The 26,817-nt window shown below is 44.4% G+C and overlaps 12 protein-coding genes across 12 annotated transcripts; 5 read left to right on the top strand and 7 right to left on the bottom strand.

Moving 5' to 3' along the window:
• Positions 1 to 193: 193 nt before the first annotated feature.
• Positions 194 to 1,352, bottom strand: I206_107216 (uncharacterized protein; the record flags this gene model as incomplete). Its single annotated transcript, XM_019156962.2, has 5 exons — positions 194 to 288; positions 363 to 458; positions 529 to 676; positions 750 to 875; positions 930 to 1,352. The coding sequence occupies 5 exons, from the start codon at positions 1,350 to 1,352 to the stop codon at positions 194 to 196; spliced, it is 888 nt and encodes a 295-aa protein (XP_019009680.2).
• Positions 1,353 to 2,092: 740 nt separating this feature from the next.
• On the bottom strand, positions 2,093 to 3,446 carry I206_107215 (uncharacterized protein; the record flags this gene model as incomplete). The annotated part of the gene is made up of 5 exons (XM_019156963.1): positions 2,093 to 2,187; positions 2,267 to 2,362; positions 2,422 to 2,569; positions 2,657 to 2,752; positions 2,820 to 3,446. 5 exons carry the CDS (start codon positions 3,444 to 3,446, stop codon positions 2,093 to 2,095), a joined length of 1,062 nt encoding a protein of 353 aa, XP_019009681.1.
• Positions 3,447 to 4,510: 1,064 nt separating this feature from the next.
• On the top strand, positions 4,511 to 6,402 carry I206_107214 (uncharacterized protein; the record flags this gene model as incomplete). Its single annotated transcript, XM_019156964.1, has 2 exons — positions 4,511 to 5,218; positions 5,281 to 6,402. 2 exons carry the CDS (start codon positions 4,511 to 4,513, stop codon positions 6,400 to 6,402), a joined length of 1,830 nt encoding a protein of 609 aa, XP_019009682.1.
• Positions 6,403 to 6,756: 354 nt separating this feature from the next.
• Positions 6,757 to 8,498, bottom strand: I206_107213 (trimethyllysine dioxygenase; the record flags this gene model as incomplete). Its single annotated transcript, XM_019156965.1, has 7 exons — positions 6,757 to 6,929; positions 6,996 to 7,493; positions 7,557 to 7,653; positions 7,713 to 7,836; positions 7,894 to 8,054; positions 8,109 to 8,193; positions 8,254 to 8,498. The coding sequence occupies 7 exons, from the start codon at positions 8,496 to 8,498 to the stop codon at positions 6,757 to 6,759; spliced, it is 1,383 nt and encodes a 460-aa protein (XP_019009683.1).
• A 272-nt stretch (positions 8,499 to 8,770) lies between these two features.
• I206_107212 (uncharacterized protein) lies at positions 8,771 to 10,183 on the top strand (the record flags this gene model as incomplete). Its single annotated transcript, XM_019156966.1, has 8 exons — positions 8,771 to 8,927; positions 9,016 to 9,111; positions 9,182 to 9,369; positions 9,424 to 9,556; positions 9,621 to 9,646; positions 9,715 to 9,801; positions 9,870 to 9,986; positions 10,043 to 10,183. The coding sequence occupies 8 exons, from the start codon at positions 8,771 to 8,773 to the stop codon at positions 10,181 to 10,183; spliced, it is 945 nt and encodes a 314-aa protein (XP_019009684.1).
• A 216-nt stretch (positions 10,184 to 10,399) lies between these two features.
• I206_107211 (uncharacterized protein) lies at positions 10,400 to 12,883 on the bottom strand (the record flags this gene model as incomplete). Its single annotated transcript, XM_019156967.1, has 5 exons — positions 10,400 to 10,518; positions 10,578 to 10,649; positions 10,702 to 10,794; positions 10,849 to 12,576; positions 12,760 to 12,883. The coding sequence occupies 5 exons, from the start codon at positions 12,881 to 12,883 to the stop codon at positions 10,400 to 10,402; spliced, it is 2,136 nt and encodes a 711-aa protein (XP_019009685.1).
• A 528-nt stretch (positions 12,884 to 13,411) lies between these two features.
• Positions 13,412 to 15,107, top strand: I206_107210 (uncharacterized protein; the record flags this gene model as incomplete). Its single annotated transcript, XM_070203477.1, has 7 exons — positions 13,412 to 13,423; positions 13,485 to 13,788; positions 13,840 to 13,962; positions 14,036 to 14,656; positions 14,727 to 14,775; positions 14,842 to 15,000; positions 15,062 to 15,107. 7 exons carry the CDS (start codon positions 13,412 to 13,414, stop codon positions 15,105 to 15,107), a joined length of 1,314 nt encoding a protein of 437 aa, XP_070059578.1.
• Positions 15,108 to 15,196: 89 nt separating this feature from the next.
• Positions 15,197 to 15,525, top strand: I206_107209 (uncharacterized protein; the record flags this gene model as incomplete). Its single annotated transcript, XM_070203476.1, has 2 exons — positions 15,197 to 15,428; positions 15,494 to 15,525. 2 exons carry the CDS (start codon positions 15,197 to 15,199, stop codon positions 15,523 to 15,525), a joined length of 264 nt encoding a protein of 87 aa, XP_070059577.1.
• Positions 15,526 to 15,749: 224 nt separating this feature from the next.
• Positions 15,750 to 17,259, bottom strand: I206_107208 (uncharacterized protein; the record flags this gene model as incomplete). Its single annotated transcript, XM_019156969.1, has 9 exons — positions 15,750 to 15,881; positions 15,942 to 16,010; positions 16,070 to 16,170; positions 16,229 to 16,321; positions 16,375 to 16,612; positions 16,674 to 16,762; positions 16,815 to 16,991; positions 17,056 to 17,129; positions 17,192 to 17,259. 9 exons carry the CDS (start codon positions 17,257 to 17,259, stop codon positions 15,750 to 15,752), a joined length of 1,041 nt encoding a protein of 346 aa, XP_019009687.1.
• Positions 17,260 to 17,587: 328 nt separating this feature from the next.
• On the top strand, positions 17,588 to 20,882 carry I206_107207 (uncharacterized protein; the record flags this gene model as incomplete). Its single annotated transcript, XM_019156970.1, has 8 exons — positions 17,588 to 17,725; positions 17,777 to 18,563; positions 18,615 to 19,415; positions 19,464 to 19,526; positions 19,588 to 19,922; positions 19,978 to 20,319; positions 20,378 to 20,711; positions 20,773 to 20,882. 8 exons carry the CDS (start codon positions 17,588 to 17,590, stop codon positions 20,880 to 20,882), a joined length of 2,910 nt encoding a protein of 969 aa, XP_019009688.1.
• A 159-nt stretch (positions 20,883 to 21,041) lies between these two features.
• I206_107206 (tyrosine aminotransferase) lies at positions 21,042 to 22,652 on the bottom strand (the record flags this gene model as incomplete). The annotated part of the gene is made up of 6 exons (XM_019156971.1): positions 21,042 to 21,335; positions 21,401 to 21,673; positions 21,739 to 21,855; positions 21,911 to 22,144; positions 22,201 to 22,479; positions 22,542 to 22,652. The coding sequence occupies 6 exons, from the start codon at positions 22,650 to 22,652 to the stop codon at positions 21,042 to 21,044; spliced, it is 1,308 nt and encodes a 435-aa protein (XP_019009689.1).
• Positions 22,653 to 23,249: 597 nt separating this feature from the next.
• I206_107205 (uncharacterized protein) lies at positions 23,250 to 26,681 on the bottom strand (the record flags this gene model as incomplete). Its single annotated transcript, XM_070203475.1, has 17 exons — positions 23,250 to 23,395; positions 23,449 to 23,572; positions 23,628 to 23,832; positions 23,890 to 23,925; positions 23,977 to 24,017; positions 24,083 to 24,313; positions 24,364 to 24,513; positions 24,567 to 24,616; positions 24,669 to 24,765; positions 24,820 to 24,874; positions 24,929 to 24,961; positions 25,013 to 25,052; positions 25,107 to 25,167; positions 25,220 to 25,655; positions 25,719 to 25,877; positions 25,924 to 26,084; positions 26,139 to 26,681. The coding sequence occupies 17 exons, from the start codon at positions 26,679 to 26,681 to the stop codon at positions 23,250 to 23,252; spliced, it is 2,568 nt and encodes an 855-aa protein (XP_070059576.1).
• Between the last annotated feature and the right edge of the window lie 136 nt (positions 26,682 to 26,817).

The raw sequence follows: 26,817 nt of genomic DNA, 5'->3' as shown, positions 1-26,817 counted from the left end.
GCGTATCATGTGCTTTCATATAGTTCACAAAAGCATTTTGTTTGACACTTGCTGAAGAGATACACACGATTCCGAAACACACACTCGAAACAGGGAAACAAGAAAACTTAGTTCCCTTGCGGTAGTTTCATGTATTTGCATACCGAACATCCTACCTTCTCCTCACATTGTCATTTTTTGTTTCACTGATGAACTATACTACACAAGCTTTAGCTTGAGTACATCCAGATGGATAAGCTGGATAAGAAGTCAAAGCTTGTGTTTGATAATAAAAAGTGACGCTTTTCACTATAATTACGAAAACAATCGGAGTGAGCTTTCTATCAAATCAATTCAATGATTTAATGAATCTCTTGATGTACCTTTTAACACGGAATCCTGAGCGGGAGGACCCATTGAGAAATTAGGATCACCTGAACTCCAATTATTCAAAATTATATAACTTGGATTTATCGATGCTGAAATTGTAAAATTAATTGATCAATACCCCAAAGATCTCATGGCCTCGGGAAGAGGATTTTAACTCACAGTATTTTTTAGGACTATTTATAGCTTTTCCATTATAATAATATTGTGTTCCACCTTTAATCCATCCTATTGTATAATTATTAAAACCTTCAGTAGGATTATTAGGGAATGGTACAATAGTTTCTTCGTTATTACCCGAATTATCTGGCTAGAAAATATAATCATCAAACAATCAGTCCATCTTGAATGGAATTTCAATTTCCTTGATGCTAGTTACTTACCGCATAATTGGTAAGTTCGATACCTGGTGGAGTTCCATTATCTGGATTCGCAGTTAAAAAACTAGAAGCAAGTAATTCTATATCTTGCTCATCTCCAAATTTCTCATAATTAGAAGTGTAAGAGAACTAAATTTTCAATATCAGCTCACAATGTTAACTGATATTTTTATTAATATTTACCATGGATTGTACAGTTCCAGGTACTTTACTAAGTTGAGCATTCATTGTAAAAATTCCTCCACCAAATATTGTTTTAGTTGAAATTTCAGCACCAGTAATTGATTTACCTTTCTTTTGACCTCCAGGAACAGTTAAAGTTAAATAACCATCTTTGAAACCTATATTTTTAGAAGAACCTAATGCATATCCACCATCTTCAGCACTTGTACCCATTTGCCATCCTGTATTGATCTCAAATCCTGCTGCTTGTAGTGCCGAAAGACTATTGACTTTATCAAAAGATACAGTGAGTGATTTAGGGAAGTAAACATTATTGTATTTCGTTAAAACATAGCCGCAACTACAACTTGTAGCTCTAGGATTGAGTGGAGTGGCTATAGCTAATACGGTAAAGATAGAAATGAGTATCGTTACGAGAAGCATGATGTGATATTTGGCGATTGACGATCTGGGTAGGTGGATTTTCGATTCGCGAACATGGAATGTCTTCCTTGACGTTTGCGTCTGAAGACTACCTACTTATATATTTTCAGAGCAATCACATGTACTTGAAGTCACAAGTCCTCAGCATCAGATAGATGGCTGCATATTCAAGATCAGGTACAGATTTTAGCGGTGCAAACATCGATTCGGAGCAAGAATTGAAGAGTGCCTGAGTCAGTGTGATCGAAGAGATTGCCGAGAGTAGCGAAAGCAGCATGAGACCCTAAAGAGGTTCACAATAGGAGCTCACAATATGAGGTCATGTATACACCCAAGAGTAAGGACGAGATTCCAGCGCTAATTTCAGGTGGATGGACAAGAATGCCTTTGAAATTGTTAACTTCAAAACGACGTGATTGACTTGTTTTCGGGAAAAGCCGCTGAATCATTTTACAGTTTACGGCTCCTGAATATTTTATCAGATCGAGGTACGACAATAGCCAGATGGGTATGGGCTCTAGTAGTGTCGGCCTCAGTCGGTCGAGGGTCTCTCAATCGAGGCACTTAACTTACAAACATGGTGACCTCATGAAGATCGCGAATTCATTGTGTGAACCAAATAGGTCCTGCAAGTTGCGCGCACCATATTGCATTCATAAGTGAGTATGATACCAGATCACGCCTCACTGCATTATTATGATTCAGCGAATCGCTACTTTTCGTATTTAATTACCATAGTCCTACACTCGGCAAGCTTGCGATTCTGAACAACCGTTAGGATAAGCAGGATAAGTCGCCATGGATTCTTTCTGATAATAGTAAGCGATACCCTTGACTAATAGCAATCAGCACCAAATGGCAATCAGCTTGAGTTACTGCTTCACCATGATAGGAGGATTAAAGGCTTCGCTTACCTTGAAGTACAGTATCATCAACAGGTGGACCTTGCGTGAAAGTTTCTTTACCGGATGACCAATTGTTTATCACAATTTGACTCGGATTGACGCTGCCTGTAAGGCCACCAAGCGTTAATTCTATTTTAAAAACTGCGGAAGCCGACGGCACTCACGATATTGAGTGGGACCGTTAAGAACAGCACCATTATAATAGTATTTAGTTGAGTCTTTGAACCATCCAATGGTATACTCGTTGAATGATGTAAAAGGATCATTAGTGAAAGGTGATTTCTGTTCATCACTTTTTTTGGTCTTATTGGGCTATTATTGGCGTAAAGATTTATAGGTATTATCAGTTTCTTTTCGCCTTTGATTATTGATGAAATATTGAACATCTGATGATCTTACATCGTGATTAGTCAATTGTATCATTCCAGGTGTTATAGCTACAATTTCTATATCCTGTTCATCCAATGATCTATCCTCGTTATCTGTATAAGTGAACTACAACCAAAATATCAGTTAATCATCAGAGTTTTATACCGTATATTTCGAAATTGTGCTAACTTACAATAGCTTGACAAGTACCTGCAACAGGTGATAATTTAGCATTCATTGTGAAAACACCTCCTGTAGCAGCAAATATAGTTTCAATTTCTGCACTGCTAATTTGTCCCCCTTTTGCTTGTCCTCCTGGAACAGTTAAAGTTAAAATTCCATCCTTAATAGCTACATTATCGATTGATGTAAGACTTCTTCCCCCATCAGGTGCTACTGATCCAGCTCTGGATCCATCCATGATTCTTAAACCCATATTGGCTAAACTGGATTTATCCGTCACAGTGGAGAAATCGACTATTAAAGATTCGGGGAAATAAGCATTGTTGTATGAAGTTAAGATGTAACCACATGAGCAATTTCCAGTTTGAGTCGAAGTAGTATTCTGACTCGAAGCAACTGATACACTAGCAGTACCAAATGCGGCCGAAGAGGTACGGATAGGATCAACGAGAACGGAAGGGGACGCATACGATGATATCTGATTGGGCGCTGAAGCGCTCAAGGTAGCGGTATTTTCCTCCTCATCTGTGTTCGCAATAGAGGATACGCTTGCACTGATTGCAGCAGTGGTACTAGCTGGTCGTCCGGTCCATCTGCCTCTACTTCCGGTAGCGACTAGCGCTTGATTGATTGGCATCGAGGAGGTCGAGGTCGTACCATTGTATTTACAATGCTTTGTAGCTTGGGCGACTAGCGGCAGGAGAAAGAAGAGTGACGTGTAATTTAACATCTTAGGCAGAATGTTGCGTTTAATTCAAAGACGAAAAGCTATTTAATCCAAAGACGAAAAGCTGGCTCCTAAGACATGAAGCTCAGTCGCGGTGCATGACACTATAACCACAGGTTCATTGCTTAGTATATATATCCGAAGGGGTGGTACCAATGATTGAGTACACAATCTCTTGGCATTGTTTGAGACCTCTGCGAAAAGGACTGATTCAGTGAAATCACATCTTTCTTAGATCGCATGGGGGACTTGGTATCGAAGAGATTGCTTCATTTGAAGGATTGTGCACTTTGTCTCGATTGTTATCGATTGATTATTGAAAGGATAGTTTCAGCTGGTGGGAGTGCTCATGACCGAAGTCGAAATTCAAGTGTGGCAAGTGCAGGAACAAAGGAACAGGGGTAACTACAAACAAAAAGAAGCCGCACTGGGGGATTCCCGAGATATGCATATTGAGGAACAAAGCACAGCTCAGGGCTTACTAACATAGATTGAGTACGTAATAATGGGAATCCAATTTGATTCTTACCCTGAATGTAAACGTGTTTACAAGTCAAGTCTTAGTACATAACTATAAAAAGATATCTACGGTGACCGCTGCACTACTGCTACACTTTACGCGTTAAAGTTGCTATTGCTAAATCTTATTCCTCTATCTAGGCTGATCTTTCATCCTTCTTATTACTGCTTCATCATCATCATATATAATAGGTCGGCCACAGATAAACTCCAATAGCAAAGTCCGACTATTCAAGCTCGACATATACACGAACTACACACGCTCGTTTCCCTTTGTTTTCTGGGCCTTTTCGATCTCAAATATAATCCTTGTTTCTTTTCAGCCCACTTGCCAACGAAAATCTCGCTTGATTCACAAAATTTGCGAGAAGGTCGAAGAGCATTCATTCCATTCCAACTGATTAGCCTCGAATACCTGAAGCTATCCGTCATAATAGATCAGCAGGCGACATTCGATGTCTGCATTACCAGATTCAAGGCAACGTGCCCCATTCGCTCATCAATCATCATCAGCAGACCTTAGATCAGCTCATAACATCTCATCTCTACGATCACCACCGCCATCTTCTCATCCTCCAGCACCATGGATTCAATCTACTGTTCCAGAACCTCAACAATCTACACAGCCCAGCTATCGTCCTGAGAAGAGTGCATTATGGGGTATACCGATGACTAGAAAAGATAGTAATGAAATACCATCAAATGGATATGCCGATAACCCATACAACTTGAATGTACCTAGTGATAATACATACAACCCAGATAACACACGAGGAGGAAGTATATCAGCTTCTTCCAGTAGAGCCTCATCACCTTCACCCTTCTCACTTCCAAAATTCACAGTACCAGGATTTGCAACCATCAGATTCGTATCACTATGCTTCCTCTGGTATACATGCTCGGCAGTATCGAATAACACCGGGAAAGTCATACTCAACAATTTCAAGTATCCAGTCACTTTAACAATTGTGCAGTTCTTCTTCGTATCAGGATGCTGCATACTGTGTAGTCGACCGGAATTAGGATGGACACCTAGGTTGCGCTCACCGACAAGGTCGATATTAAAGGGAATATTGCCAATGGCCGCCTTTCAAGTGGGAGGTCATATCTTTGGAAGTTTGGCAATCAGCAGAGTGCCTGTTAGTACGGTACATACCATCAAGGTTAGCACAGGCGGATTTCTTATGCTGTAGTCAATAATAGTGCTAACAATCTCTGTACATAGGCTCTCTCACCATTGTTCACTGTTATGGCATATGCCTTACTATTCGGTGTTTCTTATTCTCCAGCAACCTACCTGTCCCTTCTTCCTCTCACTCTCGGTGTGATGCTTGCCTCCTCAGCGGATATTAAATTCACCAATTTCTTTGGTCTACTCTGCGCTTTAGGCTCCACTATCATTTTCGTCACTCAAAATCTATTTTTCAAGAAAATGATGCCTACACCTGGAGCGACCGAAAGCGGTGGGGCTACGCCGAAGCTAGACAAGATCAACCTTCTTTACTTCTCAAGTGGGATGGCTTTCCTCTTAATGATACCTGTGTGGTTGTATTCGGACGCGTGGAGATTGCTGGATTTATGGCTACATCCTATAGCTAAAACCGGTGGTCCCTCCGTGCTCATCTACTTCTTCATCAATGGTACCGTACACTTCGCCCAAAACCTCATCGCATTCTCTCTCCTTTCTTCTACATCGCCAGTCACTTACTCGATCGCATCTTTGGTTAAACGAATAGCAGTCATCTGTCTCGCAATAGTATGGTTCAAACAATCAGTATTTTTCGTTCAAGCTGTTGGAATTGCCTTGACGGCGGTTGGATTATGGATGTACAACAACGCTAAGAGAGATGTCGAGAAGGGCGAAAAGAAAATGAGACAGGTTGAAGCTGTTAGAGAAGGAATGTTGCCTACTACAAAAGCTGATCAGAGGATACTAGAAGGTAGAGCCAATATTGATCCTTTAGCTTATGGAAAAGCTTCACCTAAACCTACTTATCCAACAAGTTATGGTCAGCAAATGCCTCTTTCAACTTCTACGGCATTTAATAAATCCCATTTTTCTCCACAACCGCCTCTACCCGTTCCTCCGCATGCTCATCCTTCCAAAGGTATGCATACGACCTCTGCTGCTGAAGCTTCTTACCCTTCTCCACCAGCTTCAACAGCATCTTCCCCTCCCACCGAACCGATCTTCACTACATCGCATCCTCGTCAACGAAGACTATCGGTCGATAGTAAACCTGACAATTTCCGTCTGCCACCTTCTATCTCCCCTAGAGCTACAACAATTGATGAGGAAGTATCAGGAATGAGCATCGATACACCTAAGTTGGGGATAGTTGCGTGATTTGACCGACACTGCGCATAGCTCAGAAGGTAATGAAGGAGGACAATGACCGGGCAGGACAAGGGAACTATACGGACACTGGATTCCATTATCTCGACCACACAAATCCATCTACAGGATATCTAAAATAGACGCAATCACTCAAAAATCAATCTTTAACTGTATAACATTATTTGCATTATCCCGGGAATTTTTTCAGTACATATACAATAACATATAGACACAATCTTAGATCATTCAATTTCATGCATGTGCAATATTGCTCGTGATCATATGGTACAAAAGTCCCAATCATGCTATGATGTGCTATGCTTTTTTCATTTACAACTAATCCCACTTATTTCTGATAACATGTTACCATCCTACACTCCAATTATCATCTAGAATACTCTTCTTACGTATTTCATATTTCTTAGTAAGGGCTGTACGACGTGATAACCAATCATCTGCACCTATATACGCACCACACATTGTTCTTGATCCTGTAAATGGTGATCTTCCATGCATGACTCTCCAATTATCAATGACTGAATTAATTAAACAAAAATCGATTAAAAAATGGTTCCGTATCAACCATAAATGGAAGAACTCACATAAGACTGTACCAGGTTTTAGTTGAATCCAATATTCTGCATCTTCACTTCTATTTAATTCATCATATCTTCTTGCAGCTTGATACCAACCTTTAATTTCATCTGGTGTCCAACCTTGACCTAATACACCTCTATCTTCATTATTCCATCGTATTTGAATTAATTGACCTTTTTCATCATGACGTAAAGTAGGTTGACTTAATGGTGGTCTTAACATTGTACCTTCTGTTCCTGATGCATGAGCAGGAATAGCTAATCGAGATAAAAGAGAATAAGAAGTAGGATATAGTGTTGAAAGTAAAGAAGCAGTATAAAATCCATCTACAAGAAGAGTTGTACCGCCTTTTCCTGGAGGTGAAGGATGAGAAAGTAAATGAAAGATTTGAAGTCCAGCTGGGTCGGTGAAATATGTCGTATCTGTATGAGCGGGAAGACCTTCATTCGAATATGCTAGATCACCATGACTTAAATCCGCAGTGAACTGCCAGAAACCTCCATCTAATAAAAAGCCGTTTGATGTAAGCTATACTCTTTTCGAACAACGAGGATGCCAAAGCTCACAATGAGTGTTACGTATAGGTGCCACTTTCTCGATCAGCTCTTTGGTCTTTTCACCAGTGGTCGGAACGTTCTCGACAAAGCAGAACCCGAAATCGTGCTACATCTATTAGTTAGCTAACGACGCCTGCCGGGACGAGAACAGTACACATAGCTCACAATTTTGTTAAGAAGCTTCAATATAGCCCTTCCACCTGTAGATCCTTCCTTCTCTGTACTCATGATTTCATCATACAGCACGTTGGGAGGTGATTGCGCTATTGTAGAATTCCATAATATACGACTAGATGGTATATACACGCTCAGCAATGAATATTGAATGGTCATGCATTGAACTCACCTCTCTTTGTCATCTCTATACGAAGCTAATGGAGGGTCATATGCTGAACGTCTCAGGAATTCTAAGGGAAAGGTGGATTTATGTGAATCAGACGTAGACCATGTCAGATGAACACCTGTTTTATCAACTTCCACCGACATAGGATGTATATCGCTTGGAATCTATCCAAGACATTGTAAGCCATGATAACAGTTTGTGACATAAGTGAAGCTCACCTCGCTTAGGGTTTTCAGACGTTGTTTAGTTTGTTCATGAAAGCATTTCGAACATCGACAATGATCAAATAAGAAGTAATTATCGCTTTGAAGATCGTGTCTCAGCGTTTTATCCGGCTGAAATTGTGCGACATGTTCAGCTCACAATGTAGTTTCTCTCCCATCAGGCCATATTATTTTTGTCTTTTCTCCATCGCTATTCACGGTAGGTATATTACTTGATCTAGAAGTGGTGTCAGGTGGTCGTCCAACCCGAGCATTCGACAGACCACTTTCGGCGGTCGTAAATTTCCGCCTAGAGTTGCTGATATAGCGTATATCCACCACCGCGGCTCGTGATGACACTGGTGGAATAGCTTTGACAATTTTGGGCGCACTCCGTCTGATCATCTTAGTTTGATAGTGCCAGAAAAGCCAAGAAAGAGCGAAGGGGAATTAACCTATCTCTATTTCACTCAATACTCGTGCTTGTGGATGTCGGTTCATATTAGGCTGCGTTTACCGGTTATGACGCTATGGTGACAACAAAACGATGACGTAGACAGTTTATTTCACCTTGGTAGGGGTGTTAAGAAGGAGCCGAGAATTATGCAGGCAGTTATAAAATACATCATTGAAAAGATAGTCTTTCGAAAAGGCAAAAAGCGAAATCATCCACAAGTATGGCTTTCAGAAGTACTGGACCATTACTATCAGCTTTACGGAGTGGTATAGCAAGGAATCGAAATGGATCTCGGCGTAATTTCCCCATACTCCCCTTGGTTACCGGAGTGACTATTTCCGGTTCTCTAGTTGGATATGCTATACTCAAAGATCGCGGTACGTGTGCAGCCTTATCTATCACCGTTATGTTCTTCCAAAGATGATATTTCGACTCGGGATGAATCAGCTGAAATCAATGTCTTAGATTGGACTACACCGCTCAAAGAGCAATTTACTCTACATGCCGACTCTGCACCCTCTGATTTCCGAGATGATCCAAAATCAAAAGCCGCTTTCCGAGGTATGTATAAATTCTTTAGCAATCAAATTACAGAAGGCGCTATCAGCTCATACTCGAATCGTGTATGTAGTGGATTCAGATACTAATATTCAATTCCCCCTTGACCTATCTTCTTCACTGGTAACTCCTTCGCCAAATTTATCGCTTGTCGGACTTGGTGTACGGAAAGTTTCCTTTCTCAGGGTTAAAGTGTATAGTGCGGGATTCTATCTTGATGAAGCAGCTACCAAAGACTTGAAAAACGTCGAGGGATGGCATGTGAGCTTCTCTTTCAACATACTCAATAGGGAGTCAAGCTCACAATCTCTACAGACGTTTACAGCTCAACATCTGCTTACTCCACCTACCAAAGCTCCTTCTGATCCACTCAATGCCCCTCAACTTTCAGGAGAGGAGTTGATGAAGAATCTTTTCGACAGACCTGTGGCTATTGCTGTCAGGATAGGTGTGTTCAGCTATCTTTATTACCGAGTTTTGCTCTTTTCAGCTGATCCCTGCGCGATATTCAGTACCCAATCGAAATACTGATTTTGGTGTGAGTCAATCTTTATACTTCCTAGGTACTTCCGATGATTCGATACGCTAACATATATAATTATGTAGCATTTGAGGGACGCTTTTACGAGAGCATTGCAAGCTCGTCAGAGATTAGCCAGGACAAAAGGAGAATTGACACTTGAGGATGAACAGGTAAGTTGAATGGTCTGCCTCCGCACTAAATGAATGTGTCTAATTCAATATGTTAATCTGGAACGTAGCGTATAACCGAATCCATACAAATTCTCAAATCTTTCTTTCCCGCCCAGACTGTATTAAAGGGTAAACAAGTAGTCTTGCTTCGACCCCGGGAAGGTGGACTGATAGTGGAGTTTGAGGTGAGTTGATTTCCCTTTTTTCAAGGAAAGTCATAGCTAATATGCAATCATCCTAGGGTAAAATACTCGGTCAACTGAATGATCCATGGATAGGTAAACAATTGATGCTGACGTATTTTGCGGATAAAGAGACTGTTTCTGAAAAGTTAAAGGAAGACGTGGCAAAGGGTTTAGAAGAAATCATAAATCAAAAATAGGAGTTTACAGTACTCATGCAGATGCAATGCATCGATCAACAGCGTAAAATATAATGATGATTAATGACATGTCATAAACGTGTAATTTCCATCTTCATTGCTGAATATCTGTTAATAATTTCCATGAGCAACCAATTCTTTCCCACAGTTGAAGATTGCGTGTGAACTTACTATACATATGTAAGTGCGGTCACGGACCTGATTCATCGGCTTTATCTACATAATAGTACATTCCGAAGAGGCTTCATGCCTTGTTGGCCTGTTACCTTTACCTTTGACGTTCTTGGCATTTTGCATTTCCGTTAGTCGTTGCATAGCTCGTTTATGTTGTTGAGCTATCAGGAGTTCAGTTCAGCTTTTATATATACAAATCAAGTCGACTATTTGTACTTACCAGCTGCTCGCATATACCACCTCTTCGCCAATTCTGCATCTGCCTTCACACCTATTCCCAACTCAGTGTAATCTGTAAATTGAAAGTCAGCTCGGGTTCCACCATTTTGAGACCTGGGACTCACAGCCTACTGCATACTCCGCTTTTGCATGACCTTTGTTGGCTGCTTTTCTACCCCACAAGTATGCTTCGGTATCGGATTGTTTGAGCACACCCTCTTCAAGCGACTGTTAGCTTCTTCATTACAACGCTTGGAAAACCTGACACTCACCGCTTCCTGTCAAATACCATCCACTCAATGCTAATTCCGCTTCCACATCACCTTTTTCCGCCGCACGGGTATACCAAGCGATACTTCGTCTAGGATCTATCTGACAACCCAAAGTACCGAACTCATGACAACTACCCAGCTTGAATTGAGCCGGTGCATAACCCAGTTGAGCGGCTTGAGTAAGATATTCTATAGCCATATTGGGATCATGAGGTACGACACCGTTATTCGGCCTTTCATGTAATAAAGCTAATTCGTGTAGAGCGTGGGGATTATCTTCATCCGCTTGTGCAGCAGCTCTTCTGAACCATACCGAAGCTTCCCTAAGATTTCTAGCTTGGCCTAATAATCCGCCTAATAACGTCATACCTAATTTATACATGGCTGCTGTGTCACCTAAAGCCGCTGCTTTTCGGTAGAATAAGACAGCTCGATTAGGATCTTTCCTTGTTCCAGCTCCAATTTCATTACAGACAGCTGAACGGTACGTCGCAGCAGCATGATTCAATTTGCTAGCCATAAGATAGAGGTAATATGCCTTTTCATGATCAACTTGAAGACCTAATTGTCCGGTTCCATACAGATTTGCAAGGAAGAATTGAGCATCCGCATATGGTTCTTTCCCTTCTGCTAATTTCTTAATGTTCCTCAAGGATTCTTGTAACAATACGTCTCTGTATTTCCTTCCTAACTTCGGATCTGATTGACTGATCTCATCCCCTATCTTTTTAGCAGCTTCGATGAGGTATTTGGCAAATGCGAATTGCGCCTCAGGATCAGGGTCATCTTTCATACGTTTTCGATAATCATCAACATATTGCTTCGTGTATGGTGGTTTGTTCAAATCTACTGCAGCTTGTGTACCCCTTCTACGAGTTGATGAGGCTCCTACTTGTTCAGGGACGTGACGAGATAGCGACATGGAAGAGGCGTTGGAAAGAGTTGTAGCGCTGGTGTTGGTTCGGGCGAGGGTGGTCGTGCTTTGTTGACGGGTAGGTGCACGACTGGTAGAGGCACTGGCGACAGAGGGAGCATATTGTTGTTCCGCGCCAGGAGGAAGACCTAAAAAGTCATTTGCGGCATTGTAATAAGGGTTCGAGAAATCAGGAGCACTTTGCTGAGGAGCGTAACCACCGGGATAAGGATCATAATTTGGAGCTTGATATTGCTGCTGGTGTTGAGATTGTTGTGGCTGTCCTCCACTTGAATACGCTCCCATACCAGAATCTAAACTATATACACTAGCAGCTCCGTCCATATCTGCTCCAGGATATCCACCTGTATTCGTCCTTTGTCTAGGGTATTGTCCACGAGGAGGATAAGGTTGATGTGGTGGGGCTGTTTGTTGGCGTAAAGGTGGATTGGGTGGAGAAGGATGCGAAGCTGAGGTAAGAGAAAGCTGATTGAAGTCAATGTTGTTTGGGTCAGATGCAGGTCTTCTCCCTATACTACCTTGAGAATGTCTATTGGAGTTGGAGTTCGGGTTGCCTTCATATCCGTATGCGTGACCATGTTGAGACGAAGGATAACCAGACGAAGGAGGACCGTAGTCTACAGGAGCGTACGGCGTCTGATCTATACTAGGTATGCGAGCATGATTTGAAGAAGCTGCATCACCCATTGGTTGAGGAGATTGTGATATTCCGGCGGCAGCAGCAGATTCTGAAGCCATCAACGCGGAATAAGAAGGCAAAGGTGGATCATTGGGATCGATATCCACCTCTTGCGCTGATGAAAGGAGTGCAGTGGAGACGTCAGTCACATACAGACACGAAAAGAAGAGCATGAGGCTGGAAGAAATGCGTTTGACTTTGGTTATATAGTCCCCATGATGACAGATGCTTTGAAGCATACTTTCGGACTACCTGCACAGACCTCTGTGACACTGATGCGCGTGGACTTAGTACTTACGATTCCTTAGGCTCAAACTCCTGACCGAAGCGGCTGTTCTACTTCCCGTACCATCTATATGATCGCTTCCAGAAGCTTCATACGTGTGAGTACGACGTTGCTGGACCGGCTGATACTGAGACATCAGATGTTATGCCAAGGCTGAACAATGCAGAGTTGGGTCTGATGATGGTGACGGGATAGATGAAAACTTTTGAGACGGGGTTTGAAGGAAATGGATGGAAGCAAGGAGTAGAGGATATAATGCAGTAGGGAGAGCAATGGTATGATAAGATCGCAGGGAACTTGCAGAATGAAGATGAAGTGATGTATCGTGGTAATTGATTGATATTGTTGATCTGGGATGAAGAGGCGTCAATCCATCACAGTTTCGGTTATCTTTATTACTCAATTACGAATTTGTGCTAATCAAACCCTAATCCCACCAAACCGAGCAATACCAAAATTCGTATTTCGGCCCGACCGAACATGGCACTTATCACGTGACTCCCTGAGCTGAGGCGCTTTATGCTAGACGACATCGAGTCAAGCCAAAAGTTGATCATATAGGTAAGACTGACAACTGACAAGCTTAAAAATACCTCAGTAGACTGAAGCATAGATTGCACTCCGAACCGCTGAGGTATCCCATTCTCTCTTCTATCCGCACGCAATGGTTCCCACAGTACGTTGTCATCCTGTGAATGACTACGTTTGTGCGCAACCCGATGCTGATAAATCCATAGTCTCCTCCAGCAGTGCCATCACTGGATGAGCTCATCAACTTATTCGCAACTTCATCTTCCTCTCCAGCTACACTTGCTCCGCCATCAGCGTCCATCTTCTCCACTCCACTGGAGACATCGAAACCCAAACATGCCGTAGAGAACTTGAAACCTAATTTAATCCCTGTCTTCGTTGAAATTCCTGCGGACCTTTTAACACCGGTAGCCGCTTACCTCAAGATAGCGAAGGACAGTAAATACAGCTTCCTGTTGGAGAGCGTGATCGGTGGAGAAAACCTTGCTAGGTATAGTTTCGTCGGTGCTGGTGAGTAATCATCTTAAGAGAGCCTTTTTGTCGAGCTGACAAGCTGGGTAGACCCTATCAAAACTATAAGAACTGGAGAGGGATTCGATGTCGAAGGTGACCCTCTTACAGCCTTAGAGAAGGAGCTTGCACCATATAGATACGTCAAAATTCCTCAAATTGGCACTTTTACTGGTAAGCTAAACTTTCATGTTTGCACATCTGGTATAACCTGAGCTGTGTCATGCGATGCTGATGAAACTTTCAGGTGGTGCTGTCGGTTTCATCACTTACGATTCAATTGTCCACTTCGAGCCTGTCACAAAACCCAAGAATCCATTGCATAACCCTTTTCCAGGTATGCCCGAAGCCTTCTTCATGCTCACTTCAACCAACTTGATATTCGACCATATATATCAAACCGTTAAAATCGTCTCTCACGTTCATTTGCAAGATGGAACACCGCCTTCGCAGATCCCAGCATTGTACGAAGAAGCTGTCGGGCGTATAGAAACATTACGAAGGAAGTTGATGACACCGGATGTTCCGTTGCCACCGCAAGGACCTGTGCATTTAGGTTATGAGACGACTAGCAATGTCGGGGAAGAGGGATACAAGGCATTTGTGACAAAGTTGAAAGAGCATATAGTTGCTGGAGATATTATTCAAGCTGTGCCAAGTCAGAGATTCACCAGGAAAACGGATGTACATCCTTTCAATGTTTACAGAAACTTACGAAGAACAAACCCCTCGCCGTATATGTACTACCTTGATTGTGGGGAAACACAGCTCGTTGGTGCTTCTCCAGAAACCTTATGTCACATCAAGGACAGGAAATTGAGAAATCACGCCATAGCAGGTACCCGAAAGCGTGGAAAGGATGAAGAAGGTGAGTTATACTAACCTTCTGCTTGAGACTTTCCTCTTGAAGTTAGACGTTGACCTAATTCCGATGATAGAGGATCAAGCACTCGAAGCGGATCTACTAAGCGATGAGAAAGAGCGCAGGTGAGTTATCTGTCGCAGTGAATAAACGGAAGTCGTATGATCGAAGCTGATTGTTTGCTTCTTTAGCGAGAATCTTATGTTGTCCGACTTAGCACGTAATGACGTGCACCGAGTTTGTAAACCTGAATCAGTCAAAATTGACCACTTGTTCCGAGTCGAACGATTTTCGCACGTCATGCACCTTACAAGTCAAGTGAGCGGTATCTTGAGAGATGATCAATCAAGGTGAGCTTCCTTCGATGTATACCCACGTCATGTTGACACTGCTGACCCGGCTTTTGAACAGATTCCAAGCCCTTCGGTCAATTCTGCCAGCTGGAACACTATCATAAGTCTGCTTTACACGATCGCACGACCAATCCCAGCTAACTAATCATCGGATAACACAGGTGCGCCCAAGATCAAGGCTGTTCAGCTTGTGATGGGTCTTGAAGAAGCCAGACGAGGTCCCTATGGAGGTGGTGTCGGAGTTTTTGATTTCGACAAAAATAACATGGATACTTGTATCTGTATAAGAACGATAGTTTTCCACGGCGGAAGCGCCCATATCGCTGCTGGTGCTGGTATCGTAGCGGACAGTGTCGAGCAATCGGAATATGAGGAGACTGTCAACAAGGCTAAGGCGTGTGTGCGGGCAATCGAACAAGCAGAACGTGAGTATCCTCTTTTTCTTCTGCCTGATCAACGGCAATTCTAACTCGTATGCCTTCGATGACAGAATATTACTCGGATCTGCAATCCCAATCTTGATGATGATCATGTGTTTAACCGTATGCACAAATACCGATCTCTTAGATTACGTGACGAATGTTGAGACTTCGTTTGGCAAGCCAATATTACATGATGTTCGATGTCGTGGCTCAGACGATTCGAGGTCTATACATGAGGTATCGTTCCAATTTATATTACAAATATGAGTTACCCGTTTTCGTTTTTGTTACAAGCATCATTATATGCTACAGTGCAGGTTTTGACTACTTTCTTCTTCGTCCTCCACCCAGATCCCATCCGCCTCCAGCAAATCCTCGGCCGCCTCTCATCCCACCATGAGATCCTCCAAAGTCATCGTTCGGTGGTGGGTGCAGCAGATTATGCTTATCGGCATACTGTATGGGTCAATCAAATTAGTCATGTTCCAAAAATATGTATGAATGAGTCCAGCTCACCTCGCTGAGGGCGTTAAGCTGTTTAGTTAATGTAGTAAGATACGTGGTGAGCTGGACATCACTGCACTCCTAAGTAGCCATATTGAGGTCAACGGAGTCCTCGAACAGCACAGAAACGGGATACTGACTGTTGTAAGTTCCTCACGGAATTCTTTGGCATCCATAGTTGGAAGTGTTGCAATAATGGCTGATATTTGGCGCAAGATGGTATGATCAGGTTGAGCAGTTTCTATGTTGAATGGTCTAGTCAATTATTCTGACGTCGAGTATTGCAGTACAGTACTCACTATTGATGACCGCTGTTATATACTGTAAGAGAACAGAAACCCTTTCGTACAACATTCGTATAGCATTACGTTGTGTAGTCAAATTAGCTACCACTGTACATAATCTCAGCTCATCTCAGCTCACAAGGTGAAAGATCTTATCTCACCTGTACTTTCTTCTCCTTCACCGCCCATTCCACCTCTCGAAACCCCATCTACAGCTATTCGTTCCGCTTCTCCAGTCTCGATTCCATAGACAAGCTCGACGAATTTCCCCTTTGTATCTTCGTCCTTACCTCCTTCTGCTAACGCAGCTTCATATATCTTGACAGGTAAAGCTTGAGAAGCAGGCTGGTGCTCAGAATCGAAGAGAAGGAAGATTGGAGTTTCGATGATCTCGGCAAACTAACCCGAATGTGAGTCCGTGATAGGTTAGATAAGGTAGAGCGGCAACACATGTACGAACCTGTTTATGCAGAGTGACGTCTTCCAATGCAGGATATTTACCTATCGAGTACCAGCCTACAACATCGAGAGTCGGGAAGACTTGCTTGACTATCGGGCAGATCAGCAGGAGCATTTCGGCTGGATAAATCGGTCAACTTACATTGTTCTCTTCTTGTGTCGAAAAATGCAGTGTTCAGCATTTGGCTAGTATTCCTGGTGGCTGAGGTGCTGGCCTCTGCCATATCGACGTCTCCATCAGGGGAGCCAAATATCAGCTCGAAGGAGTTGACCACAGAAATCTCTCGATTACTTTCGGTACCAAGCAGAGCCCCGAAGACTAACGGCGTTTAAGTCGTTTAGATGATCAGGCACACGTCTCCGACTAAGCATCAGCCACTTACTTTTAATATCACCAGAAGAGGTCAGACGAGATCTGTTGAGATGATCTGATATGTTGAGAATAGGTAGAGGGTGACTGTGGTTTCTGAATTAGCTGAGTGTGCGGTTTAGTCGGAAATAATTGTGATCAAAACGTACAGGTTGAGGGTCAAACCTGAAGTTGCACCTCCAATAGCGACATGCGAGCTCGGGGAATCTGCTGACATGATTGACGGCAGTTTCGTCGCTCCGTTGTTGACAGAACTCTTATAGTGAGTCTGAGTAGCAATGTAGTCCTGATGTTATTGAAGTATATCGATTTGAGGTGATGCACGATCCTATCTATCCCCACACGCTAATTCCACGTCACCACTTTCCTTCGTTGCTGCGCATTTGTTGACATGAATTTCATCTTCACTCTGAGCCATCTCAAGCTCATACACCATCTTGATAAAACGCCTCGTTCTATCTCAATATTGACTACCTCCCGATCACTTCGCAAACTCCATGCAGACGCTGGTCCCATTTTTATCAATGTCCCGCTGAAACTCAAACATGTTTCCCTCATCATCCGGCTCGATACCTGACCGGCCACATCGACCATTAGTCGTCAAGTGCGCGTTCGATGGTTCAGCTCGTCGAGTCACCTTCCCTTCGGCGGCGACTTGTAGACTGGAGTCATTGCGTAACAGGGTTAGTAGGCTTTCTTTTCCCTCGAAGTATACACTCACTCAATTGCCGCAGGTCGAAGAATGCTTTTCACTCTCAGCATCGCCGTTTTCGCTAGCTTACACAGATGATGACGGGGAAGAATTCTTCATCAAGACTGATACAGATCTGACGGAAGCCATACATTATTTTACTTCCGGTGACGACGATGCCGCAGGATCAGTCCACTCTGGTCATATGTCTCACGGATTCACCGCTCAGAAAATCGCATTGCGATTAGACGTACTTGTGGAATACGATGGACCGAGTTTGAGTGATACTTCTTCGGTATCCAGCTTCCGCACAGGTACGGCATCATCTTCTAGCTCCATGAAAAGTGAAAGAGGTCAGAGAACATACCGATCTAGTCTCTACACCGACAGTTTAGCAAGTGGGAGTCGATCATCCGGACTCGATATTGCGCAGGAAGGGACGGAACACGGGCATAGTCTGGAGGAACGCGACTCAACTCTTCGACAATTCAGCCTGATGGACTTAGAACTTGAGAATCGTATGGAAATTACTTCAGGCTCAGCGACACCGAAAGAGGTACAAAGCTTGCATCATTCCGCTTCTACCAGACGGTCACTGCCTTCCTTACCGCCTATTCTCACTGGTCCGAACAGCGATCCAGCTCCATCACTCCTGACTCACTCGGATCTTGGGACGAGATGGCTGCGTGAGCAATCAAGATTGGCTTCGCGGAAACTCGGTCCTACTCCAAAAAGCCTGGCGAGGTCCAATGATTTTGATAGCGATGAAGAAAGCTATGAAAGCGACGAGGAATCAGGAGAAATAGCTTTGGTGAGGGATGCGCGGGGTCGTGAGTGCTGCTCCTCACTTGGAAGATCAGATGGCTGAGCTTGAAAAGCAGGTTACTACTATTCATACCAAAATGATGACACTTCCCAGTCTTCGAGATCAGAAGGAGAATACGTGGGATATGAAGCAGGACCCAAGTCCCGCCCTATATCCCGAATGCCATCTGACTTCACCTTGTCCACTTCACCTCCCAAGACACCTAATCTATCGGCGCTAGCCCATGAATTGATACGCATCGCCGAACCACCTGGTCCACCCATCTTGGCGCCTGACTGCTCCGCTTGCGGAATACGCCTGGACTACATGCGTTATGTCTGTTGTACTTGCGGAGAAGGTGAATTCTGGAAAGCAGATGCTCCTGGAAAAGCCAAGTTGGGTCTTCCAGTCAAAAGCAGCGACAGCGATCCAAGCGATGGCTCCTCCTCTGAAGGTACGGAATGGGCACCTCGCCGACCCAGCTCTAACGAGTCGCAAACGGTATATAACCTCGCAAATCCCCGCCTGAGGAGTAATTCTAGCTCGACCAACGCATCATCTGGGTCAATGCAGGCGAGGTCTGTGGATCAGTCTTCACCGACCACGGCGACTTACCGCTATGACAGTGACCACACATCGCCCCAGTCACCTGTATCTCACAACCAGAATCTACCAATGACCAACACTATTAAGCCGCACGGTTATGAATTGTGTGCTGGATGTATAGAGGTCCATGGCATCGCTCATTCGAAGGCAGCTACTAGAGCTGCTAGACGCGAGCTCGCCCACGCAGAGCGGAGAAGGCAGAAAATGACGGGTAATTCAAGACACACCTTTAGGGAGATGATATGGGCTGCAGAGGGCTGGATCGATGTGGGTGAGTAGGCTTTGTTTTGCTCTAAAAGCTGCGCTGACGCTTCGGTAGAATATAACGAGGACTCAAATTGCACGATATGCAGAAATCCGCTGTTCAAATACCGGTATAAATGTAAGTCTTAATTCTCGTAAGGAGATTTTTCTGGAAGTGCTTGTATTCACCTGAGATATAGGTGTATCTTGTCCGAACTTCAATTTATGCCGGACTTGTCACCATAAAGTGGAAGAGATACATCCTGCACATGCCTTTCTGTCACTCCCAGACATAGTGGACCCTCATGTGGCTACACCGAGGCTCGCCTTAAATGAGCAGCGCCCTCCAAATCGCCCACATCTTATCCCTGTGCCCATGCGTCATCCTGGCGCCTTTTGTCATAACTGCTTACAAGACATAGTCGGTCCAAGGTTTCACTGCGCTGTGTGTGCCGTAGACTTGTGTATACAATGTGAAGCTGTGGTGTCGGATTTCAATGGTACAAGCCATACAGCGGACCATATCATGATGAAGGTGAGTTTATCGAGGCCGGTTCGAGTTGTATTGAGGACTCAGCTAAGTCTCGTAGATTCCGGTTCCCATATCTTCCCACGAAGTGGATGCCGTTTCTCGTCGAGCACGGGATCGATGGTTCCGACAAGATCGAACGATGGCAGTCAATCAACCCGATCCTTTCCGTGATGATGCTGGTGGTTCCTCGCGTTCTTCTTCCCCCACAAATGACACCGTGTATGCTCCGACTGCTGAGCGGCATGGTGAATCGCAACCAATGGCAACACAACAAGTCATCAATGTTACTACCCCTGATGCGCTTGACCACGGGTTGAAGTGCGGCAACTGTCACCAATGGATCATGGGCAGAAGATACCAATGCGCTAATTGTCCCTCGGATCCAGAGGGCTACAATCTAGTATGTGTTTCTATCGGTGCCCTTCATAATATACTGACCATTATGTGTGTTTTCACAGTGCTCTATCTGCGAGCTTCGTTCCTACAAGTTACATGATCCGACCCACGTCTTTCTGAAACTTGACCGTCCTGTACACATCCCAATCAAGTCGTCGCGACCTGTTCTGCCACTGTTGTATCGCCATCCAGTAGGCAAAGTACCAACGTCCGCTTTAGCAACAATCAATTCAAGAGATCCGACCGCGTACCTGCAACACCTACTGCATCGAGAAACACTTTGCGATGTGCACACAGATCAGATTCGTGGTATATGGTTCCGATGCTGTCATTGTGCAGCCGGTTTTGATGTTTGTCAGGAAGCCGAGAAAGCCTTGAATCACGATTCTACTCATGGTATGTCCGTTTGTACAGTCGGGATGTTTTGATCGGGTCGGGCTGATGAATTTATAATCAGTATTCGCCGTATTTAAGTCTCGCGTAGACATGTCCGCTTTCCGTGCTTTGGCGGATCTCGAAGCCACTCATTCCAAGCCTTTGCTGCGGCAGCAAGTGTACTTCTCGTAATCGTGCTTGAAAATAGTGCTCAGATGTTGTAACCTTAGGCATCGCCACCTGGCTCTTGACAGGTTACACTGTGATACTATGCATTGTAGTTTTATCATCTGTCCGTAAATTCGAGAGGACATTACCATTCTATGCTGGTTATAATCCGAGATATACAATCTATAAGTCGCCGTGCTTTTGGCAGAACTCCTGTAGCCTTTCTATCACATCCAGCATGACATCTGCAGGGGTACCCAGCACTACTCTGAAGTATCCTGGCATGCCGAAGCACATCCCTGGCAATACGAATACAGCCTGCTCGTTGTAAAGTGCAGTAGCAAAGGCAACATCGTCCTGCAAAGCGGGGAAAGCCCCTTCTTCTATTTTGACAAAGCTGTACATTGCTCCGCTTGGGAAAGTTGCACTTAAACCGGGGGCATCGCTGACTCCCTTGTGAACAATTTTCGCTAGAACCTGAAATGAAAGGGCATTGTCAGTGAGAACCTCTTTTCATGTTGAGTACCGGAAACATCGCTCACCTCAATCTTACTGAGAACCTGGTCATACCATTCTGGCTCCGTAGCTAAGATAGTCGGTAAAGCAGCTTGTATCAGACTATTTGGCCCCATAAATCGATTGCCCCAACATTGTATACCCTTTTTCAAGCTTGAAGCCACTCCTAGCGGATCATGTAGACAAATCCATCCAAATCTCCAGCCAGGAACTAAGAATCGCTTTGACAAGCCTGAAAGTGTTATTATTGGGACGGACGTAGATAACGAAGCCAACGGAACAAAGGGAGAAGACCAAGTCTAAATTCATATGAAGTGTGAGTGAATAAGCCGGTAACCCATATCCGTTCGGATGTCTCACTCACCATATGCCCGTATATCTCATCTGCTATTATAGGTATCTTGTGCTTTTCAGCTATTTCAAGGATACCTTGTAAGGCTTCGCGACTATAATTACTGCCGCAAGGATTACTGGGATTGTTCTGCCTAGCTATCAGCACACGTCTTCCAAGCATACAAGTGCAAATTTTTACCCACAATCAAAATTGCTCGAGTTTCTTCGTCACATAAGCTATTCAACATATCTACATCTACTTCCCAATCGTTCTCCTCTAAGCAATCATAGTATCGTACTTCAGCATCGAGGTTGGCCAACAATGCGGTATATTGTGCAAAGCCGGGCCTGGGAAGGAGAATATTGGATCGCTCCACCGAAGCAGGTGGAATCATGACGGAGAAGATCAGATCGAGTCCTTGGCCTACGCCGTGAGTCTGCGAGAACATTAGCACGTCGATATTGACAGCGTTCGCAATAAGCTTGTACATACCAGAACGACATCATCGATACTGTATTGGACTTGATCCCACCTCATATGATAGTCCACAACAGCTTGCCTAGCCTCTGACGATCCGACTCCGTTAAGATAACCATTTGACTTGCCATCCAAGACAGCTTTTTCAACTGCAGCGATGGCAGCCGGAGGAGGTGAATGAAGTGGATAATAGGTTGGATCACCTAAACCCAGGTTTATTGGTGCTTTCGATGAAGAAGGTGTGTTGGCTGTTATTGAAGCAAGGGTCTCTCTTATGGGGTTTCGGGATCGATTCTGACATTTAGATTAGCCAAAGAAAGCAAACAACGACAAAGAAGGCGGCAAACAAAACTCACCACCGAAGGAGAGACGCGAACGTTCCACTGCTTCTCCGTTTTGCTCGTAATCGTTTTGCTTGGACCAGCGACGAGAGCGTCTTGGCATTGAATGAGCTTGATGTCAGGCATAGAGTCTAGTAGTAAGGGAGCTCAAGTTATATTAGAGGAATAAGGATGCTATCGTTAGAATTTCTTTCTATACACAAAACGTCTGAATTGGACTCAAAAGAAGAGGATAAAGACTTCGCAGCCTACTACATGCGTCTCTTTATATACATGATTCAAATGATAGCTGATACCCTTATCGCTGCGAAACCATCGGCTGCAATGTAAATATATGAATCATATGGTGATTTGGCGAGATAACGCATATGATCGACCAAATAATTCGTCGGTAAAATTGTCAGGAAAGGACGGAAGTACATTACTCGATCTCGGAACTCGAAAACTCGTGACATGATCCGATCCGGCAAATCTGCCAATTTGAGATCCGGCCGGAACATGAGGATCTGTTTTCCTCAATACTAGCATCCATACAGTAATTCTGTCATGCCTGAAGTATATGAACGATAAGTGCTTTGTTCAATGAAGTATATCAAATATCATGCAATGTACTCGTTTGCATCGAGAAATCTATCAACCATATTATCTACGATATCTTCATATCATCTACAATCTATTTTCTTATTTTGTCGTTAAGTTTCGTAAGATCAAATGTTAAATCGCCTATATTACTGTTCCTTCAGGCATAAGTTGTTGAGCTAGACCCATACCGGTCCGCACCAAGTCCAAGCGGGTGGAGAATATCTCTGCAAGTAGGAATGCGGCGAAAGAGGGATCAGTCCAGTATGAAAGATGCGCCGTAATCATGTCTATAAGGGACTTATCAGCTAATAACTTGTATATAGGCTATATTGGCACATACCTAGATATTCACTAACACCAGCTGACGGCAAGTAAAAGTCTACATTACCGTGCGGATTCAGAGCAGAGAACCTGCGTTCACCACGGGTACCCTCTAAGCGTTCTTCTCCACTTGGTCCAGACATCTGCGACAACCGATCTCAGCTATGAAACAGAGAATACTGGGTAAGGTGTACTGACCTCTATCCCGCTCGGCAAACGAATCACGCCCGGGCGAGCTGGCTTCTTCTCATCCGTCGAGCCTCCCAGATAAGATGGAAGATACTTGGAGATGGTTGTAAATCCATCGGTCACGGGCGCGTAGAATGGGGCTGTTACGGAAGTGATAGCCAGAGGAGGACGGTGGGCTGATAGCTTAACATCGACAGCCGCGTTAAGTTGATAGCTACAAAATGTCCGATTTAGAAGGCGGTATACGCTACGACGAAGCTCGGTGACTTACGCGACTGGATCAGTGTAGTAGAAAATGTTGTACAAACTATCACAACAAGTCAGCTGAATCCGGTCATACTCAGTTCAGTACACCTACGAATCGATAGCCAAGCATCCGTACTTGCCGGAACGGTCCAGCTATATTGAAAGATGTATCAGCCCGACCGCATCTTCCTTATGAATAGGGCTAGAATGATACTGACGGCCTCGTCTTGAGGAGAATGCATAGTACGTTCCCTGCCTTTTCTGGGCATCAACTGAGCCTGCTCTAGGTGCAAGAAGATACCAAGGGGACTTCCACACAAAAAGAGATTGCTAGTATTGAAGAGAAATCGATCCTTAGTCTGAGTGATCACTTGCTTAGGCAATTGCGATATACCGGGCATTTTGGTCGGCTGGTTGGACAAAATCTGCGCTGCCAGGGCGGATCCAAGCTGAAGTGCTGATCAGCTGCGGCTTGGTCGGGGACCAAGGCTTGACTCACAGAATGACCAATGATGTGGACCCTGCCACCATTCTCGAATTCCGGATTACGGGCGATCCATAGGCGGTACAACTTGTTTGCTTGCTGGCATACTGCTTCAATCATTTTTTGACGATGATGAGACATGTAGAGCGGGATATCGAGTAATACCTGAAACAATGGATCAATACCTTTGAAAACAGATGCGATTGCAGTAGACTGACCGAGTTGGTGAGCTCCCGAACGTAGGGTATGGACTTGTGCATGGTGATGTCTGATTAATCATCATTAGCTGTGACAGCGGTTATCGAGATCGCTATACGCACCAGCAATTGTAAACCTGTTATCCATTCCGTGTGACTTGTCCTCCTCCGTCTTCTCGTCATTGAGATCAATCGATGTACGCCATTGCACGGGCAGGATCTGACAGAAAGGCGTTAGCCTTAGCTACTGAGAGTCTACAATAGTTGTACTAACTTGACATCGACGATCACGAATGATTGAGGCCAGTGCAGGGTTTGCGGATTGTTTTCTGTACAATTCACCGCTCAGCTGTTTGATCACAAAGCGCCTGCAATCTCCTCACCTTAACACTTGTCGCAATTGATTTCCAGCATAACTGCGAAGTGTCAGCGCCTCACTCTGCTCTGGAGAGAAGATAGGAACTCACACGAAGTTGTAAGCCTCGTACTGTGTAGCGAGTTGCTGACCTGCAGGAAATCGTCAGATAATCTCTCGGTGCTAGAATATCCGTATAAGCTCACCGATACCGTGGAGAACAAGAATCAGGTCAGTGCAAGGCACATCGTCTTCCTCAGAGTCAACCTGTATGAAGGGTGTCAGCTGGGAAGCGGCTTATGGAGAGGTTCGAATTCACTAATGGAGCATTCTCTTCCTCTAGCGCGTTTCTCGTATCTGCAGTGAGACCGATAGGGGCTTGCCGTCTTTCCTCGTTCTTCAGCTCATCCAGACTCTTCTTCACTCCGTTCAAGGTTTCGCCGGCACTCAATCCAAGACCTCTCACGGCTGCGCCTACAACGGTCTCAGACTTGTCGTGATGATGACCTTTCTGAACGGTATCGCGCGAGAGAGCACGCTGATGCATTGATGGCGATTTTTCCATGATGGCTGAACGTTGACTACTACTGCTCCCACGACGAGAATGAGGTTGACTTTTTGCCGGAGAGCTCTGGCTCTTATCCTTGCTGGCTGCAGCCGCCGCGGCGTCAAATCCTCTGTATACATAGGTTCCGGATGGTTTGGCCCTAAGTGATGCCCAGAACGCTCGAGTGAGATAAGTGAGAGTACCGGTGCTAGACTCCATTGTCAATGCTTGCTACCGATGATGAAACACCATAAACTGCTCAACAACTCACGTGAGAAGCCGACCTTTCTCCCCATCCTCAAATATGATGCCCAGCCCTTGTCCGAACTTCGCAGGTAAGGTGTACTTCAGCTTCTCTTCCCCAGCGGTTCCTAGAGATATGGCAGTCGCTAATTCATGCTTATAAGATGGTTGCCATGGCTGTATCTCACTGTTTCGTTATCAGCAGATTACCGTGCAATTTGGGCAAGACGTACAGATAGGCCTTCTCAATCTCCTCCGCTAGCTCCCAAGAGCAAGGCCTGGTCTCGCTTTCCACAAACCAGGTACCTCTAAGAACCGGTACTCGAGATCCTGAGTGTGCCCAGAATACCGGATGCAGCGATAGAGTCGGTATTGAGACTTCGAATAGGGAGTCCTGTTACTGTATAAGTTCCAGAGCCAAAGTGATCAATATCTACATAATACTCACCTGACTGACAGGTACTCCTTGTATGACCTCACAATTATCGTAGTCACTCTGAACTTTCCGGACGATATCCTTATACTTCTGTTCCGCGTTGTCCAGCGAAGACTCTTCCGCCATAGTCTGTTCTTCCCCTGATCTGAGATGCTCTGTATCCGGTACATCTCCGTTCTTTCTCCTCTCTTTCACTTTGTCATCCAAGGGATGGGAATTTGCTGAGGTTTCAGAATGCGTACTTGCAACGCTATTCCTCTTTGCTTTATCCTTTTCCTTGGCTTTTGTACGAGCAGGAGCACCTTCTCCTTCAGAATGGCCCCATTCTCGAATGATTTTCCGCCTCTCATTTTCTGGAGTCTCCCTCCATCTTTCTTCTATTCTTAGGGACTCAGTGTACGAGAAGGATTTGTAAGTTGTTGATGCGGATGTAATTGGCGTAGGAAGGAGATCAAGGTGCTGAGCGCCTGCGTGAACCCAGCGAACGTCAAGCGTAGGTATTGGTATCAGCGGAGGTGTCTCCGGCGGCGGAGCGTCTGGAGGAAGAGTAGCCATGCTTGCGAATGACTCGAAAGCCTTGAGATGATATGGATAGTAAGATTGAGATAGGTTGGGTGGCAATTAATGTACTGACAAGGAACTTATTTATTTATTTGGTTTATTATCTATATATCTTCAAACGTAATTAATC

This window comes from Kwoniella pini, chromosome 10 (genome assembly GCF_000512605.2).
Source record: "Kwoniella pini CBS 10737 chromosome 10, complete sequence".
Taxonomy (NCBI): domain Eukaryota; kingdom Fungi; phylum Basidiomycota; class Tremellomycetes; order Tremellales; family Cryptococcaceae; genus Kwoniella; species Kwoniella pini.
Note: the sequence above shows the minus strand (reverse complement) of the source record. Positions and strands in the feature narration are given on the sequence as shown.